Raw genomic sequence first — 18,663 nt, 5'->3', positions numbered from 1 at the left:
AAAAATAATTTCAGGAAATGATTGCCACATAAAATGTTATTTAGATGCATGTTTTCTTATTAAATTAAGATCTCTCTTCTCTGACTTTTCCTTAACACAATAAAATCATAAAATACAACTGAATAAATCCCCCAAATTTGTTGTTCTTATTTTAATGCCTCTAGGTAATGCATTAGCATATCATTCATTTCTGGGTGAAGTTACTCAGATTTCAGTAACATGGATGTTTCCAGACCCTGTGTTGGTTTACAAGGAGCTCCAGATTTATCTGTCTGCCAGCACAATTTTTAGAATATAAAGTGTAAAAGGAGCTTTGCTGAGATGGGTCCCTATGTGATACATTCAGTCTCTTCCCATGCTTGAGACTTCTCATCTGTTTTCTGCCTACGGCTTCAGAGGGAGAAAAGGGGATGATAAGCCAAGCAAATTACCCTTTGGAAAATTATGTACTGAAGGAAAGAAAAGCACAACAGCAAAAGATAGTTCTTGGTGCTTTACAATTTGTCCTTCTGATAAAAAGTGCTGTTAGAAAATACATTTGACTCCACTGGTATGGTTCAGCCACAGGAGTCAGTGAATGACAACGACAGTGAATAAAGAAAACATTCTCTGAAAAACCTATGAACATGTGAAGAATTACTTTTCTTCATACCTCAAAAGAAGTAGATTTTATATTTAACATCACTATCACACTACAAGACCATATGGTGGAAATAAGATAAAATCAGCTGATATCTTTTCATAGTGCCTGTCCTGCTTGGAAGCATTATTTGCCTGAATCTGTCACTTCATCTTAATACTAACCATTTTTAATGATGAAGTCATGCATTCATGTCTCATTTTAGTGCTGAGTAATTCAACCAGCAGCTGCATATTTAAAGTTCAAAGTAACTAACTTTCTGTACATGACTGAGTGTTATATGGAAAAGGAAGGTCTAGTTGAATGACCTAGCCAAGACTGCAGCCAGCTGCACTTGGGATTTCAAAATGTATCAGCCCCTATTTGTCTTGTGACATACTCAGTGTATATCCACAGATCACCAGGAGGAGGAAGAAAAAAAGTCCGCTTTGTGACGCATATCCTCTCCAAAGCATGATTTTCTGAATAGCAATGTTTAACAATAATTGAAAGTATTTTAATGTACTGTGGGGGGTTGATCTTGGCTAGCTGCCAGACTCTCACCCAGCTCTGTTCTCATTCACCCTTCTCAAGAGTATGGGGGAAGAAATATAGAAAAGCTCTTGGGTTGAGATAAAGACAGGGAGATTGCTTGCCAATTACCATCACAGGTAAAACAAACGTGGCTTGAAATTGATTTAATTTATTGCCTATTAAAATACAGTAGGATGATTAGAAACAAACATAAAAACACCCTGACCTCCTCCCCCTTTTCTTCCCAGGCTCACTTTCACTCTTTCATTCCCAACCCTACCTCCTCCCAGGACAAATGGCACAGGGATATGAGGAACTGAGAGTTGTGGGGCCCCCATCCTCAGTAAACTTTGTATCATATGCATATCATCTCATAAAGCTCCTTCCATGCTGTTCAGGATTGTGTACTTCTGCCTCACAGTCATGTGGAATGTTTTATTTCTTAAACACATATAAGAAAAACAAATAATATTTAAAAATAATCAGAATGTTGAAACCAAAATGAAGGTACACTACAGTGTAGCTCTCTGAAAGCTACTGATGTATATACCAGCTTTGGCATATATTGCTCTGCAGACATATTAGAAAAATACATGAGGAAAGGTCTGACCTTACTGAAGCAAATGGCACTCTTAAGTGGAGCTGAGTTTTCACACATTACTATTCCCTAGCAAAATTTTATTGTCAGTGTGGTTTTATCAATGTCATTTGTGTGCATGTATACATATTTATGATTTTCTCAAGTGATTCTTACTTAGACACATACCAGCTCAGCCCTGTGTGTTTTGGTCATTGACCTCAATAGATCAGCTATATTTCTGACATGAAAATTCTTGTTGGAATTGCAAAACAGCTTAGGCTAGCAACATGATAGTAACTATTATTCCAGATAATGGTATTCCTAAATTGAAAGTATTGTTGCAAAAAGCCTATTGTGTGCTCTCATATTTAGCTCTCAAAACAGCTTGGGTTGATTCTGATACTGGAAATACCCGTTTTAAGTTGCAGAACTGTCAAACGAATGTAAGATTGCAATACTTGTGTAATGTGTGTAATTGGTAGGCCACTGGTGTGTAGCTCCAGTTTTATTTAGTGTAATCATTTGAACTATGTTTCTCATACTGTGTCATTTAAACTGTTTTCACTGATGATTTATCTTAGCTGAAACGCAGCAGTCTCTGGGTAAGCTGTAAACAGCAATGTAAAATACTACTTTTTTTCAAATGAAGGATAGTAACAGAGCCAGCCGAAACTGCAAGGGAGCTCAGAACCATTGGCATGTTCACCAAAAGTGTAAAATGATACAGTGAGGATGGTTAATACTTTTTTTAGTAAGAATAACACCATGACATACTTAACAGACCTGTTGTCACTATTGGAACTGTGTATCAATCCAACAGTGCAGTACCTATGAATACTCTCATCTCTGTGTACATTGACCCAGTGGGTAAAACACCACCACTACAGTTATTTCACACATTCCTCTCACCATATAAACTTCTACTGTGGAGTTTTTTTCGTCTAAGTAATGACAATTACTGCTTTGTTTCAGAGGGTTGACATAATTGCAGGACAAGAAAGCAGTAGTTCAGGAGACAGCATTTTGTTAATCTATTAAAACTGATTGTAGGGTTGGCCCACTGAAAATTTTTATAAAAGTGCTGCCAATATGTGGCTTCCTATAAAAAAAGAAGAAATAAAAAAAATACTAAAACCTTATCAAAGGTATTTTCCAATCCTGCCATGCTTTGCTTCTCTATGACTAAGCATTTGGCATACCTTATAAGATGTTGTACTTGGTACAGTTTCACTTCTGATAATTACTACCAACCTCCTTAACCAATGTGAAGAGTGCCTTCCTTCCCCCCTCCCTCTGTTCTTGTGACAAGACTAACCTCAGCTGTGCAGGGGTTGGTGGCATTTGCATGTGGAAATGCACTAATATGGATGTTTTTCTTTGTGTGTGCATCCTTGCAGTGTTGTATACCAGGATGGATTTTATGGTGCAGACATTTATGTAAGTATTCATTGATGTGCATGCTGTCCTTGTACATTACCAGAGTCATTCTTTTTACAAGTTTGCTGCCTAGCCTGACTCTGTATTGTCTATTTACCATCCCTTGCCTGTCAGAAAGAATTGAGAAGAATATCTCTCACATTGGAAGACCTTTCTGTTCATTACATCTATCATTGTTCAGTGGAGCTGAATTAACTCTTCAATCAAATGCTGAATGAATGCAAAAATATGTGAAAAATGTGTGTGCATGTGTGGAGGGGTGTCTCCCTTCAAAATTGAAGTTCAAAGAAAAACAAACAAAACCAAAGCAGAAACATTCTGCAAATCCCCAGAAACTCATTTTTAAAAAATGAAGGCAAGCAGAGTTTTATTAATACTTAAAGTATGAAAATACTTTATGGAGAGAGGTAGGTTTCCTCAGTCCAGGAACCCTGGGTATACATAAGTGCCAGGGTAATAGAAAAGCTGAATTACATAGTAAGATTAAGGTACAGCTATGCATTTTCTGTAATCTGAGTATATTTCCATCTGCTCTTTTAAAATCCACTTATTTCAGTTTAAAGGAGTAGAGACTGCTTATGATATAAGAAGTGACTATATTTGTTAGTAAATGTTATAGCTTAGATCCATCATTATGGACCAGTTCACTTCATTGGTCACCAATTTCCTTTTAAATAATATCTAAGTTTCTTACTGATACTGAATTTTTTACTTTGGGTGTATGCAAAGAGGCTACTTATGTCTGAGTATGCAAGAAGTTGAGGCTTAATTTCACTCTTCTAAAATAGCTAATTCTTATATATGTAAATGGAAAATATTTTAGTCATACTCAGTAACCTTTCACATTTGTATTATTCTGATAAAGCAGTCTGGTCCTAAGTTACAGGTATCTTTATTTCACCAGACAGCTTTCTCTACCTACTTGTACTTCTGTTACACTGTCTCTGTTGAGATACAAAAAGATGGATGAGTTGTAATTGGTATGAATATTAAAAATTTAATAGGTAGTATAGAAAATATTTGTTGTATTCATTAGCAGCAGAAAAAAAAAAAAAAAGAATTTATGGATGAAGGTAGGTTTTGGTTTTTCTGATGGAGGTAGAAGGGGGTTGATACTTACCTGAAAATTCATTTGTGTAGGTTAAAACATATATTTAAAATAAATTAGCATGGGTCAAAATTCTCTCCCTGTTTACTTATGTACTTAGTTATGCAGTCTGTAACGTATTGTTTGCAACACACAAGAATCAACCATTTGCCAAAGGCTTACTCAGGTATAATATGGTGCTCTGATCTCTCAACACAATCCTGCTGAATTTTTGAGCTATGTAGGAGACATGGTAGAGGGTGGAATTCCTTCAGGTGTGGTTTCCAATTTCCATAGTTCTTCAAACTGCCAAAAGAACATGACATTCATTTTGCTTAGTTTACCAACCCAAATTCTGAAAGGTGACAAGTCATCTTTCTCAGGATTGCTGAATGTGATAGTACAGGTGGTAACCAACTGCTAATGTAACAGTTTGTCCTTTTGGAACCCCCTGCTGCTGAAAACCAGGAATATCTCTTTTTGTGATTGACAGTACTATTTTTAGCTGGCCTCACACCTTCTCACAGACTTCAACATTCTGTTTCCAAATGGAAAGTGCTTTCAGTGAGGAAGATACAAAAGAAATTACAAATTTCTAGTGTAGCCTCAGCTTTGTGGTCTGGAATAGTCATGTGCATTAGGAAATAGAATAACTATACTGGTGCACTGCTTTTCACTCAGTTGCAGCCTTCTATTTCTGATTGCATTTCTTAGTTTTCTTAATGCAACGGGATGTTTACCTTTACAGTGGTTGACAGAATTCAAACACTCTTCTGGAAATTTTTTGGGTGACTTGTTTTTTTGTTTTTTTTTTTTTCTGATGTTGTTTGTTTGTTGAGGGTTTTTTGGTTTGGTTTGGGTTGGATTTTTTTGTGTGTTTTGGGGGTGGTTTTTCATCATGTACAAAGCTTCTTATTTTATAATTATTTTTTCTTCACATCTGCTCGCTCTTGCATATAAAACATTTTGCAGGGAGGGGGAGAGAGAGGGAAAACTGGTATAAATGAAAAGAAACCCTGCAGTTCACAGTGTATTAGTTCTTAGTGTATTTGCAGTGGACTAGTCACTTCTTAAATCCCAGTTTATTATGACAGTCATACTTGGCTTTTCATTTTAAGTTCAGTGCTGAAGCTTTGTGAAAGAACTATGCTCTGTGAAAAAAAGGAGAAAAAATAAACAATGCACGTTTTAATGGTAGATTCTATAGTAGATAATATAGATTTAATAGTATAGTAGATGATAGTAGATTTAATAGTAGATGTAGGGAAAGGAACCTTAAAAATACTGTAGAAAGCAAAACAGAAGGAACACAGTATTAAGAAGCGAGACCAAAAATATGCATTAACAAGTATATCAAAGTGTGTTTCATTCTGATATGATTACATTGAGGACCAACCGTAATATAGACCATGCTGTTGTTTTCGTAACTATCAATATAGATTTTGATGGTTGATTTTGTGGGAAGACAAGAATGATACTGGTTGGGTCAAAAGTGCATGGGGAGCCAAGAACAGGAAATAGCCAGAGTTGCTTAATACTAACAAGGGGAATATAAGAGAACAGAACTATAAGAACAAGTGGAAAGTACAGACTAAAACGAAAAATCAACAGCCATGATTCTAGATGTAATCTGTATTTCATGTCGTTCTCTATGGAAGGTAATAATGCTTCTGAAATAGCAGAGATATTGAATTCCTTTTTAAATGTGCCTTTGAGTGGGTAAAATAAAGGAGATTATTAGGAACTAAGGAAGACCTTTTAAAATTAAGTATTGATTCACTAAGAGAAAAAGTCATTAAAACAGAATTAAGGGTGCCTGCCAGCAAATATCTGAGTTCCTAGATGAAGATTGACACCTATGAAAATATCAAAATTCACTCTACAAAATGGAGCAAAAATAATAACATACATGGAAATATGCAGTTAGAATAATAGCTTGACACTATTGCTCTGTTTCATCTTAAATCTGATTTGTTGGGTTTTTTACCACTGTCATAAAGAATGTGTTCAGAACATGTCAGTCTTCAGTCCACAACTTAAATGTGAAAAGGCAAAGCAATATGAGTAACATCCAAACTCTGTCATCACCAGCTTCAGAAGTCCCTTGGTTATACAGTTGAACCATGTACATTAGTCAGTCTTACTGTTCACAGCAAGATTTTCTAACCTGTTCTCCAGATGCTGGACCTGTGATACTGCAACAACAATATAAGATTTTTTTCCTAAGATGCCAATCAAGAACAAGGCATACTTTTGTGATTGGGGTAGGGAATGAGATTATCAGTAGCTACTGCCATTGCCTTTAGCTCAAAGGTCAGATGGTACTGAGGGTGAAGTGCTTACATACTTCCCAAGCAAAAAACAGATACAATTATCAAAGCAACATTCCCTTGATACTAGGTAGAAGACCATTGATGCAGTCAGAATCCCTGAAGGTGCAGTTCTAATGTGAAAAGCAAGGATATGCAATTAATACTGAAGTCCTTCTTTAAAGTACCAAAGTGTTTCGTGTTTTGTAAATGAAAGAATGTGCCATTTCTGTCACAGAACAGAACAGTGGAGAAATTACTTTTCCAAGGGAAAAAGAGTTCCCAAGTAGCAGTGGGTCGCTTCTCCTAGTGGTCCATGTGCTGGAACATTATGCGATGCCTTTTTAAAAGTTCTGGGATCTAGTGAAGAATGTCTTTTCACCTCTCTGATCTCCATTTGTGACATAAACAGTACATTCCAAAAAAATGCTAGATCAGTCCTGGTGACTGTAGTTGTTTGGAGTTAATACAGATGGTGTCAGTTTGGATATACTTCCAAGAGCTTCTTTGAGGCAACAGCTACCTCTGGAAGCCCAACAGAGAATTATCATGAACATTTCATTTAGGTTGGCTTGAGCCATCACAAAGAGGTGATGGATATTTTATTTTTAATTCTCCCACTCAAAGTTTTGCTGCATGAGCAGAACAAATACTGTTTAAACCTCAATAGCATACGAGTATAGGAAGAGGAAATTACTTCTGTTTTCTGTATTCTGAAGGGTTAGGTATAATTCATGCCTGTTTTAGACACATTCCTCTATTTGTAGCTAATAAGGCAGGTATCATTCTCAGTACTAGAGAAGGTTTTGATAAATTTGCGTTCACAAAGTACTTGGAGATCCTTGATTGAAAGGAAGTATAGGAAGTAAAATTTGGGAAAAAATTACTCTGAGCATTCACATAGAAAGCTGGGGCTGTTCAGCCTGGAGAAGGCTGTGTGTAGACCTCATAGCAGCCTTCCAATATATGAAGGGGGCCTACAAGGATAGGATGCCAGAGAGGGACTCTTCATCAGGGACTGTGGTAATAAGACAAGGGGTAATGGCGTCAAGCTTAAACAGGGGAGATTTAGGTTAGATATAAGGAAGAAGTTCTTTACTGTGAGAGTGGCACAGGTTGCCCAAAGAAGTGGTGAATGCTCTATCCCTGGCAGTGTTCAAGGTGAGGTTGTACAGGGTCTTGAGCAACCTGGTTGAGTGAAGGGTGTCTCTGCCTGTGGTAGGGGGTTGGAACTAGATGATCTTTCCAACCCTAACTATTCTATGATTTTATGAAATATGTTAGTAATAGGAAAAACTAATGAGAAAATGCCCATCATATAGAGTCACTTTGTTTACCTTTATCTGTGGTAAAAACTGACAGTACATCTGAGATCAAGATAAAATAAAAGTTCAGGTATTTTAGGAGGAGGTGCACACATGTATATACATAATTTTGTAATCTACGGATGTGTGTTTGTATAACTCATTTCTGTAGGAGTTATACTTACTCAGATATACAGACTTTATTTAAAAATTCAGATGCATTTGATTTCCTGTTCATTTCCATTTTATCATACCTGATATAAAATTTCTATCGTTTCATTCTAAAAATTATTAAGTTTCTCTGTAACAATTGGCTACTGATCTTAAATGGATCCCATTGCTCTTTTTCAATTTGCCTGAACCACAGAGAGTTATGAAACATCAGAGGGAAAATTGTAATGTGTGGCTCTGGAGAATTTGTCTGAATTCCTTCCTTACATTCCTTCTTTCCTTACTCATTCAAATCATTTCATTTCTGATTCTTTATAGAGCAGTATTGCAAGAGCCTGTGTATGGCAGTAAGTTACCACAGGTATGACATGCAGACTGAGGGAAAAAAATTCATTACACTGAATTTAGACTCTTGTAAAGTCATAATAATACTCAAATAATTATGAGAAAGTGGATTCTGTGTGTATAAGTGATAAGAATAGACAGTTGCATTTTATTTTCCAGACTCTTACCACAAAATCACAGATATTCTTCATATCCCGTGAAATACACAGTTACTGTTTTGAGTGTCTTGTTCAGTATTTTATGCTTGTGAGATAAATCTCTGTATCTGAACTGTGAGTGTACTGACTCTATACTTAATTTTGTAAGACAAACTGCTAACATTGTGTTATCGTTGCTTTGGAAGTATCAAATATGGGAGCACAGATAAAACAGCAGACTTTTTCATTATTTTAGCTGAATTTGTTATTTCAGCTGAATCTGCAAGGTAACAATTTAAAGCATAACAGGTACTTTCTGTTTGAATGTATGGAGTGAGGGGGGGAAAAAGCATTCCTAAAGTATTTATAAAACATAGGAACTGAAAATTATTATTAGTATGTAGTTGCTATTTTGTTCTAGATATTTCATTTTGTAATATAGTCTAGGGCAAATACTTATTTAAATAGTTATACTTGAGTACGATGATAAGTATTTATTGTAGTACTCAAGAGGTGTACATGTAGTGAATATCACTTGTGTGTTTTTCGTCTAAGATACCAACCAAGTTCATAATTAGAAAATAAAATAGAACTCATCACAGAAGTTTAGAGTTCAGGGGGTTGAATCAGTTTTCCGTACTGATCCCTAATTTAAAACATTCTGTTGCTGCAGTGATAGATCATCTGAAATAACTGAAACAAGACAATAGCAAAACTTAGTACTGCAGGATTCAAACCTCATAAAAATAATATGCTTAAGAATGTTTTTTTTACAGGATAGCTTACGTTAAAAACATGAAACCATGACATGGGCTGGTAGGGATTTATGATTCTCCTGGTAAACAAATGCATCCTGGATTTTAGTTCTCCAAAGAATTCAGGCAAATTCAATAACTTTGATCTCTTTTTATTTGTATTGCTTTAGGCTCAGTCTTTCCAGGCATCTCACACATGTCATACTAATAGTTGAATTGAGCTTCATTGTTCAGCTGCAGTTCTTTGATGAAACCAAACCATAATGTAAACATAAAAGGAATCTAATTCTTATATTTAGGGAACAAGAAAGGGTCTGTCTTCATAGACTGACCAATTTAGTTAAATAGATAGTTTAACTATGCAATTAGTTAAAGGCAGAGCCTTCCACCTGCAGATTTAAGAATAGTCAGTATGTGAACATTGGGTCTTATTTTTATCTGATTTATAACACCAAAACTTCTCATGGAGGGCCATTCTCACTTCTCTACTGCAGTGTCATTATGTATGTGACTGGATTGAAATGAAGTGGCTTTCATATTTAAATCAGGTGGTTTAGAAATGGACTACAGGACAAGTGAAGGAGTCATGCGTGTTGCAAACAGAATCGTGTCATACTGCGGGATGACTTCCACTCTGCCACACGTTTTCAGGACTGGATAATGAAAACAAGTTTTATATCTTCCCTGTACATTCACTATTTGTACTTCCTCATCCCAGCACTCAGGGGAAAAGGGAAAGGAAAAAGGAATCAAAATGATAGGATGCTATATTTAGCACTCAAAAACTAGGAGGGGAGAGTGGATAAATTTTTATAATCTCTCTCAGTGCTCCTTTTAGCAGAAGCCAGGCTAAATGTGCAGTTTACATTATCGTCTTTCAGCCTTACTGTTTGGTGGCTCAGTTTCCACTTGGTGACATTATTTGACATCTGGTTGCCTGTATGCACATACCTGCAAGCAATATGTGCCTATTACACATTTTTGACAGTAATAGCCTTCTATTGGTTTATAAAAATTAACTGATCTAAAATGGGAAAGTATTTAATCTCAGTGCTTCCATGCTTGCACAGAGAAGTAGCCTGCTGCAAAAGAGAGGGCATATATATTATTATATGGCATTATGAAAGCACCTGCCTTATTCCAGTGCTTGTGTGACGCAATTGCTGCTGGCAGGGAGCTGACCAAGAGTGGGGAGGTAAATGTGCTATCCTCTGTGTTAGCACTTAAAAAACTTAGAATGTTCCTCAAGTAAGTTGAAAATTCAAAGCCTGGGGTTTCTGATGAGCTGTCAGTATATGTAAAACATATGTTTACTCTTAGGGTGATGTGATGCTATCACCTGAATGATTGATTTCCAAAACCGACCTGCTTCCAATCTTCAAACCAACAAAGGTTTATACGTGTTTGGGATGAAAGCAATTCTGACAAGCAAAGTAGTAGAAGGGGAAATAGCTTGTAAAAGTAGTTGAAATCACTTTTCTGAAAGGTGTGAATTCTGATTTGTAAAGTCAAAATAGAAACCCCACAAAAGTTCCTGCAGTAAAAATGTACTACTGTTACAGTAGAGGTTGACACATTGTAGCCTATTCTTCATGCTTCAGCAAAATACCATGTATGAATGCAGCCTTCCAAAAAGAGGGGGAAAGAAAAAGGGAGAGAGGGAGAGGGAAAAATCAATCCGTTAAAGTGAACACTTCACCAAAAGAGTGAATTTTATTCAAAGCTGAGTGATCTGATCCTTTCTTGTTCAGCTCTTTGTTAAAGTGGGGGAAGGTGGGAGAAGAAATACGGAAGTTCCCTGTCCCAGAGGATGGTGGGGTGGTGAATTCTAATTGGGATGTAAATTGTGTTTGTGTTATCTGTGGAGACTGGCCTGTGTTTGTTAATTGGCATGCTGAGATCATTTTGAAATGGTTGATATAACACCGTAGTCCATTGAACAGGAAGCTCTGCTGTTTTCACAGTTTGATAATCAATGCATCACTGCACACAATTCCTTTCAAATGTGTGTTTGTTTGTCCTGTTTGCTTAATTGAACAGCTGGAATTACTGTTACATACAACTGAATGTTAATTCATGGACGAAGAGGATTTTGCTGCTTCATTATAAGTTTATGTAGAAATTGAAAACCGATGAAACATTAAGTGTTAATTGAGTGCACAGTTCCGTAGGTTTAATAAACCAGGCATGATAAATCATATTTTGTACAAAAAATAATTGATTATTGGCTGAGGATTTCTTTTTTAAGTTCAGCACTGCTTTAGTAATATACAGTACGCGTCATTCAATTGCTGTTTGCAAACTTGTGGAAGAATATAGTATTTTCTTGTAAAAAACCTTATGTTGATGCATACTGTTAGTTGCTTTCTCCTGATCTCTGGGACAAGTCTTAAAAATAACAAGTTTGTCATGATAAATTTTGCTTAATGATTCACTGAAGTATTTCCTATGTATTTCACCCCTTAACTGAGCTTACAGCATGAGAGTACTCTTTTAGTTGTTGCTAAATTTTGTGCAATGTTATTAAGGGTGCTGTAGCAATCCAGTTAGAGCCTGAGTTTGTGTTTCAGGGTGGTTATGCTGCCTACCGGTATGCCCAGCCTGCCACTGCCACTGCAGCTGCCTACAGTGACAGGTAAGTCCTCATTTACTGCTAGTAAATATTTGACTAGTGGAAGTTGAAGATGATTCTATGAATTTGCCTTGTTGAAGTCTCATAACTGTCTTGTTGCTCTGCAGATAATTGTGATATCTAAAGCAGGCTGTTTTATTATAATCCATGAATAGCCATAAATTGAGAGATTTTAGGCCTTAATTGAAAATCAGGCATAAAATGTGCACATTCCCAAGCTGTAGATCATCCAGTTAATATCTGTGACCCTTGTACAGTGTAGATAAATATATGTACAGCTTCATGATGGTCTGCTACTAAAGGTTGTTATTTGTCTTAGGAGTATTATTTCAGTTGATTTAGAACCTGAACCTATTGAGTGTCCTCAGTTCTCATTGACATTGTTTTAGTCAGTGGAAATTGAGAATGAACTGTGTCTAAGTTTGAGCTCTCCAAGGCTCAAGATTTTTTGCCATTTGATTTCTGTCCAGGGATTTGATTTCTTTTAAATAGTGATAAAAAACTAAGTTATTCTTCATTTGCTCTGTATTTTTAGCCTCAAAATGTAAACCACATTTGGTGGAATTAATAATAAAAGATTATTAAAATCTGCATGAGAGAAACATGTAAAGATTTAACTTCTAAAAACTAAAAGTGATGCCAGATAAATTAACTTGTCTTCTTGCAAGACAAAAATTGAGACCCCCTTTGAAGTCAGTATCTAAATTGCTGCTGACTTTAGTAGGAATAGGATTTTGTCAAATTGCATAAAATTAAGTCTTTGCAGTATGTGGACATGATTTTGTAATGAAAAGATAGAATATCATATGTTTTCTTCACAAAGTGTACCCTAACAAAATCTATGCTATCCATAATACTTTTCAAGTATTTGAATAGGGTACAATTGTAAAGGGAGGATGTGTATTGTGAAGGACAGACAGTTGCATATATTTTGCTTCACATTAGCAGCAGGAAGTAAGGTCACACTTCTCAGTTCCTGATATGAAAAAAATTCCCTTGAAATCATGGAGATAATTTAAGTCCTGAATGTGTATTGAAAAATTTCTTTAGATGCTAAATTAGACATTATTTAAAATGTTTCTGTTTCTTAAAGAAATCAACAGATTAAGACATTTCAGTAAACTATTTGTTAGATTGAAGTGCTGTTCATGGATTCTGTATTTTTAGAACAAAGTACCATGGTATGAATGTTACAATGCTATGCATGCATATTTGCCTTTCAAATGCTTATCTTATTATGAAGATATATTTTTTTAAAGTTATGTGAATAAAATAATTTGCATGTATGGCTGAGGCATGCTGTGTCAGACAGGTAAGCAAGTTACTTTCTATTAATTTTGAATCAGTAATATCAACTAGATATGTGCTGTATGCACTGTGTTCACAATGTGCTATTTCTACTTAGGGTAACCTACACAGGTGAAGCGCTACTCAATAGTTTCATTTCATTTCCACAAAGGTGTGTTAGCATGTCGCAACTCTATTATTTTTCTGTGAGCTTTTAATGCAAAGCAGTTCCTGCTTCTAAAAGGTTACTAAACTTAAAGGACAAAATTATAAATTACCTCCTGTGGTTAGTCATTTTTTGCCAGATAGCATTCAGGTGTCCCTGGATCATTTTATAGGATGTTTATTCCTATGAATAAATGAATTTCTGAAAACCTATACATTACATACAGTAACTGAACAATATCAAGTTATCTTAAATGCTTTAATTATGAATTAATGTACTTTCTCATAAAACAAATCAAATGCTGTAAGCTAAAACATTAGTTGATCACATGTTCTCTTATGGGTAGAGAGTCAACACTACAAAGAGTCATGCTGAGAAAAAAAGTAAAGGATTTGTTTAAGAAGATAGTGCTCTTAAATGCTGTAAAGGAAGCTTGAGATGGCATCAGTAGTAATGCAGGTTTACAACCCTTAATTACTTTTTGAAAAAATGTCTAATTTTCAGATACACTCTGTGTATAATTAGAATTGTAATAACATGCCTTTGCTTGCATAAATATCTTAAATGAATTTTATATCTTTTGGATTTTTTTTTTTTAATTCAGCTTCTCCTTTTAAATGTGGTTGACCTTCATCTTTGATCAGCTTCCCACAAATGAATATGGTTTCTTGTCTTAATTACAAATACTGTAACTGAATTTCTTGATGGGAAAACTCTAAAACTAGCATAGAGAATAAAATAAAGAACAATCTGCTCAAACATTTCTTTGCATATGGGAAACTATGTGCAAATGTGGATACCTCTGATTACCCACAGCCAGTTTGCTTAATTTGATTAGCTTTCCATTTTTTAATGAATTTAATTCAGCAGCTTTCGTCAATTACTAATATTGAAAGTACTGAAATATAGTTCAGTAACACTGCTTGTTTCTTTTCTTCTCAATGTAATAATCATCTGCTGTCCTCTGGCAATATTGAACATTCCGTATCTCCCTATACAACACTCTTATTTAGTCTTTGAGCTCCTTTTAATTTAATTACATGAAATACATTGCTGTTTATGTGTAAACAATGCCCAGAAAAATGAATTGAGGACCAGTGAGTGTGTACCATTGAAGCAGTGACATATCATGGAAATACTACTTCATATCAATTAAAAAAAAATCAAAAAGCTTTATTTTTTTATCACAGCTTGTATAATCAATGCAAATGTTCCATATTTGACATACTTTTTAAGCCAGGAGATGGAAAGAGGAAATCTTTAGGTTGGAGACATGTTTTGGTAAATTAAAAGTAATGGTTGACAGAAAGATTTGATATTCCAGAATCAATACACCAAGTCAGTGGATTATGATCATTGGAAGAGAGCTCTATTGTGAAGAAATGCAATGGTATCCTTGTTTGTCACAGCTGGAAATACTGCTGGAAATAGGCAAAGAACAAATATATAGGGGAGAATCAGTTGGCAAGGAAATCTCATGAAACAAATCAATGCAAATCCCTACATATTTCTTACGACAAATCGTGTACTCCTAAAAGCAATTTCACAGTGGAGGTAGACCTTATAGGTTTCTCCAGTCATTTCTTAAGACTGTAAAACAAAAATAGCAAAACAAACAAACAGGTACCTTTTGTTCTGTTTATGAATCAATATAATAACTGATTATAACTTCAGACAAATTTAGAAGTGGACTTTATACCATGTGATCTATCATCATATTGAATTGTATTTAAAGATTCAAAGTTCTTTGCAGAAGGGGAACAAACAATCATGTTTAACTTTCCAATATTTAAAATATTTCCAATAAATTTTCCAATTCATAAAACTGATAAAAGAGGACCTACTAGTTTATATATGTACTTCACCATTCTGGAGCTTTGCCTGCCAAACTCCTTAAACAGAGTGTTTGGAAAAAATTAATCAGATGTCAGTAAAATGTTTGTGCAGCTTTTATTCAGCTTTCGTGGAATATTTTTGAAAATAAAAATAAAATAGTTGTTAGATTTCTCTCCAAGTCTGAAGTTAGATAAGTAGCCAACTCATCAAGTTTTATATTTATGAGGTAGAACAAGTCAAAGCATGGCAGTGGGGCGTATTGTCATTTTGTCATTGCATGTTCACTTGATGTTGCTACTATGTCTGTAATGCTGTATTGGATTTGACAGATCCATCACATAGCTCAGTGAATGGCTTGCTTGAATTAAGCCTATGGGCAGACTTATTCACATTGGTTGGCTATTGGTTTTGTGTTTTATGATTTGATTATTGCATCTTCGATGGGAGTAAGAAAAGTGTTCCTTTCTTGCATATTAACTTTGTCAGCAATATTTATGAAAGTGTATATGGTAGTATAATAAAACCAAACCCCAATAACAGTAAACTAGCCTTGTCTGAAAGGCAGTCATTTCATTTGTACTGCTTGCTAACCCTGTTACACTGAATAGTGAGTTATGTGTGTTTATATATGTATAATTGTGTATTCATATATATACACACATTCCCCATCCATCACCCACCTACAAACACTTACCCCCTCACACACATATGTGCATATTTTGCTCTGACTGTAATTCCTTTTTCCTAATAAAGAGTCAGATTAAGTCTCACTAAAAACAATGGGAAGACTCCCATTGAATTCTTTGTTGTCTGGATTAGATCCCTCATCACTGGAAGCTGACCTCTTTTTTTTTTTTCACTGATCTTTTTTAAACACAAATAAAGCATATTCAAAAATATTTTGCACGTAACACTTTGGTTTGATTTTTTTTTTTTTAGTATTGGTTTGTGTTACATGTTCTGTGGTCATCTACAGGATTTTATCTGGAATTAGAGACAGGAGATCTTGTCATATGGAAGTTGTGTACCTTTACATTTTTAACATGCCTATGTAGGGTATTCACTTTTATCAAGGTACTAGTGTCTACAGAGATATAATCTAATGTATTTTCCACTTCTGTTGGGGCAAGTAATTCAGAATAATACTTGATATTTGTGGTTAAAGTATTCAAAAATAGAATATTACATATTTTATTTAATTGGAAACATACTTATTAAAGAATGAAAAAATAGAACAAAGAATAAAAGTACACAAAACATAAAATGTGAATGTAGATGGAGGTGATTTTTTGTATACGGTAGACTTTAAGATCTATTTTACAAATAAACAATGATAACCACTATAGTTTTATTCGAAATATATTCTCTTACAGAGGATTTTACTAGTGACTGTACTAAAAATTCAGGTTACAAGAGCATATAAATAGAAGAGCATCTTCAGTCAGAATTTAATCTTCCATTTAATAATTTTATAGAAGGATAAATATTTTTAAATGTAGTACTTCATGATCATACTTTCTAAGATTTAAGAAAAAGACCTTCTATACAGTTTTAATTTCTAAACTAATCAGGTTGGAAAGGAAAAAGAATAGAATACAGTGATAACTTTAGTCTTTCTTCAAATCTTCAAACCTTCTGTATTTTGCTGTACAAGTTGAATCTTGAGAAATGGACCAGTTTGGGGGACAAGATGAGGGATAAGCAAGAATTGTACAGCCCATATTCTAGGCTACTCAAATTTTGAGAATGAAAAGGATCAGTTAGCATCTTGACCAGGTGCAAAAGTTGTGTTTACCTTTTGTAACAGCAATAACATAGCATATATATGACACTTTTCTTCTTCAGCACTTAGGGTTGATGTGATGATGTTTGCTTGGTCTGTTTTTTTATGGATACCCTCTATGGTAGCTAAAGCTTGCTTATTCCCTGGTACTGCAAATAAAAAAGAAATAATTCACTTTGCTGTTGCAGAGAGGTAATGGATTTGGGCATCTGCCTGTTAGGCTTATATATTTTTATGTCTGTATCTGACCTATGGCAAGCTAGAGGATCACTGGGATCATGTTAATATTTCAAAATCTATATTCATCTCTCAGATCACAGTTTTGGGGATGACTGGCGTATATGACTCATGTTATAGCCATAACAGTATCCTTTAGTGAAGGAATTAAAAAGCAACTGATTAAGTATATAGAGAGAATGTAGTAGAAAAAAACATAATCAGAAAGTTTAAAATTCTATAAATGAGTTTCATCTAGAGCAATTTGATAGGAACTTCCTGAAATAAAAATGTATCGCGTAGAGCACTTTCTAATGATTGAAACACTGTTCATTCTAAAGTACTGAATAGAGAATGCTTTTTTTGAGAGACACAATGAATCATATTAATGTAGGAAAACATGACAAACAATTACATTCCATAAAAGTATAGTCTCCTACCAAGTCTGTTTATATACTTTTATATACTTTGCTATTTTAATATATTCCTCTAATATTTAGTAGAAATAATGTTTTCTGATACTTTAAAGGCTTATTCACCAGTATGAATACCACTAATATCCATGTAACTATTAAAACTACTCTACTAGTCCAAAACTGAGGTAATACAGTACTGAAAAAGCATAGGGGTTCCTGGCCCAGAGTGATGGTAAACACCAGTTAGGAAATATTTACCATGTCAGAGCTTGTATTCTTCATATCCTGCTTCTACTTCTCTTTACTGTAATTTCTATTCGCTGTAGCGTCAGAGAATATTATAAGAATCCCCGCAGACAAAGAAGGGCTATTCCTATAAAATCTGTTTTGACATCCATGCTGGAAATGGGGGGGGCGGGAGGAAGGGTGGGAGGGGAAGAGAGAAGGTAAAGGAATACTGAAGCCTAGATTTCTACACCTGGCTTCCTAAAGTGCTCCAAGTTAAAAGATGTTGATTGCTTTTGCTGCCAGCTTCTTCTTGAACATAGTAGGAGCTGCAAAATGCTTATCATAATACATATCAGTGCACCTATTCTGACATTTCCATATCTACTTCAGTAGCCTTGCTTTCTTATTGTTTAATACATCTAGCCTAGATAAGTTTTAACTTGGGAGTTTCTTTAAAATAAAAGTTTCTTTAAGTTTCTTTAAAATAAAAGTAAATAGCTATGATTATATTCTTTTGATTCATTTTTTAGTCATGCTTTTTCTCTAAAAAGGGGACTTAAAAAGATTGGTTAACATTTTTTAATTAGGAATGATCTCATTAGTAGCTCATACTGGCTTCTTCACTCTTACAGGTTATTCAAAGGAAGGGTGACTTTTAAATTTTCAAGTGTGTTGTATTCAGGAGACTGGGTAAATATGGAGTTAGGGAGTTACTAAAACATTGATTCCTAATCCAGCAGACCAAAACTCTTGCAGTCTGTTGGGTCAGTGCCTGTAACATGATAGACTTTAACAGTTCCTTTGGACATGTCAGCCCCTAA

General features: G+C 34.9%; 1 protein-coding gene across 37 annotated transcripts in view; it reads left to right on the top strand.

Moving 5' to 3' along the window:
* The window catches only part of RBFOX1 (RNA binding fox-1 homolog 1), a 1,275,045-nt gene that overhangs the window by 1,230,756 nt on the left and 25,626 nt on the right, over positions 1-18,663 (top strand). For 33 of the 37 annotated variants that reach the window (XM_062639409.1, XM_062639412.1, XM_062639401.1 and 30 more), the window contains 2 exons: positions 3,131-3,170; positions 11,849-11,913. In XM_062639409.1, coding sequence (XP_062495393.1) covers positions 3,131-3,170; positions 11,849-11,913 — 105 coding nt within the window. The remainder of the gene's footprint in view (positions 1-3,130; positions 3,171-11,848; positions 11,914-18,663) is intronic. The other 4 variants (XM_062639410.1, XM_062639411.1, XM_062639408.1 and 1 more) reach the window with 1 other exon arrangement.

This window comes from Pezoporus occidentalis, unplaced genomic scaffold, assembly GCF_034315485.1.
Source record: "Pezoporus occidentalis ecotype Australia unplaced genomic scaffold, CSIRO_AGI_Poc_V1 ctg60, whole genome shotgun sequence".
Classification (NCBI taxonomy): domain Eukaryota; kingdom Metazoa; phylum Chordata; class Aves; order Psittaciformes; family Psittacidae; genus Pezoporus; species Pezoporus occidentalis.
Note: the sequence above shows the minus strand (reverse complement) of the source record. Positions and strands in the feature narration are given on the sequence as shown.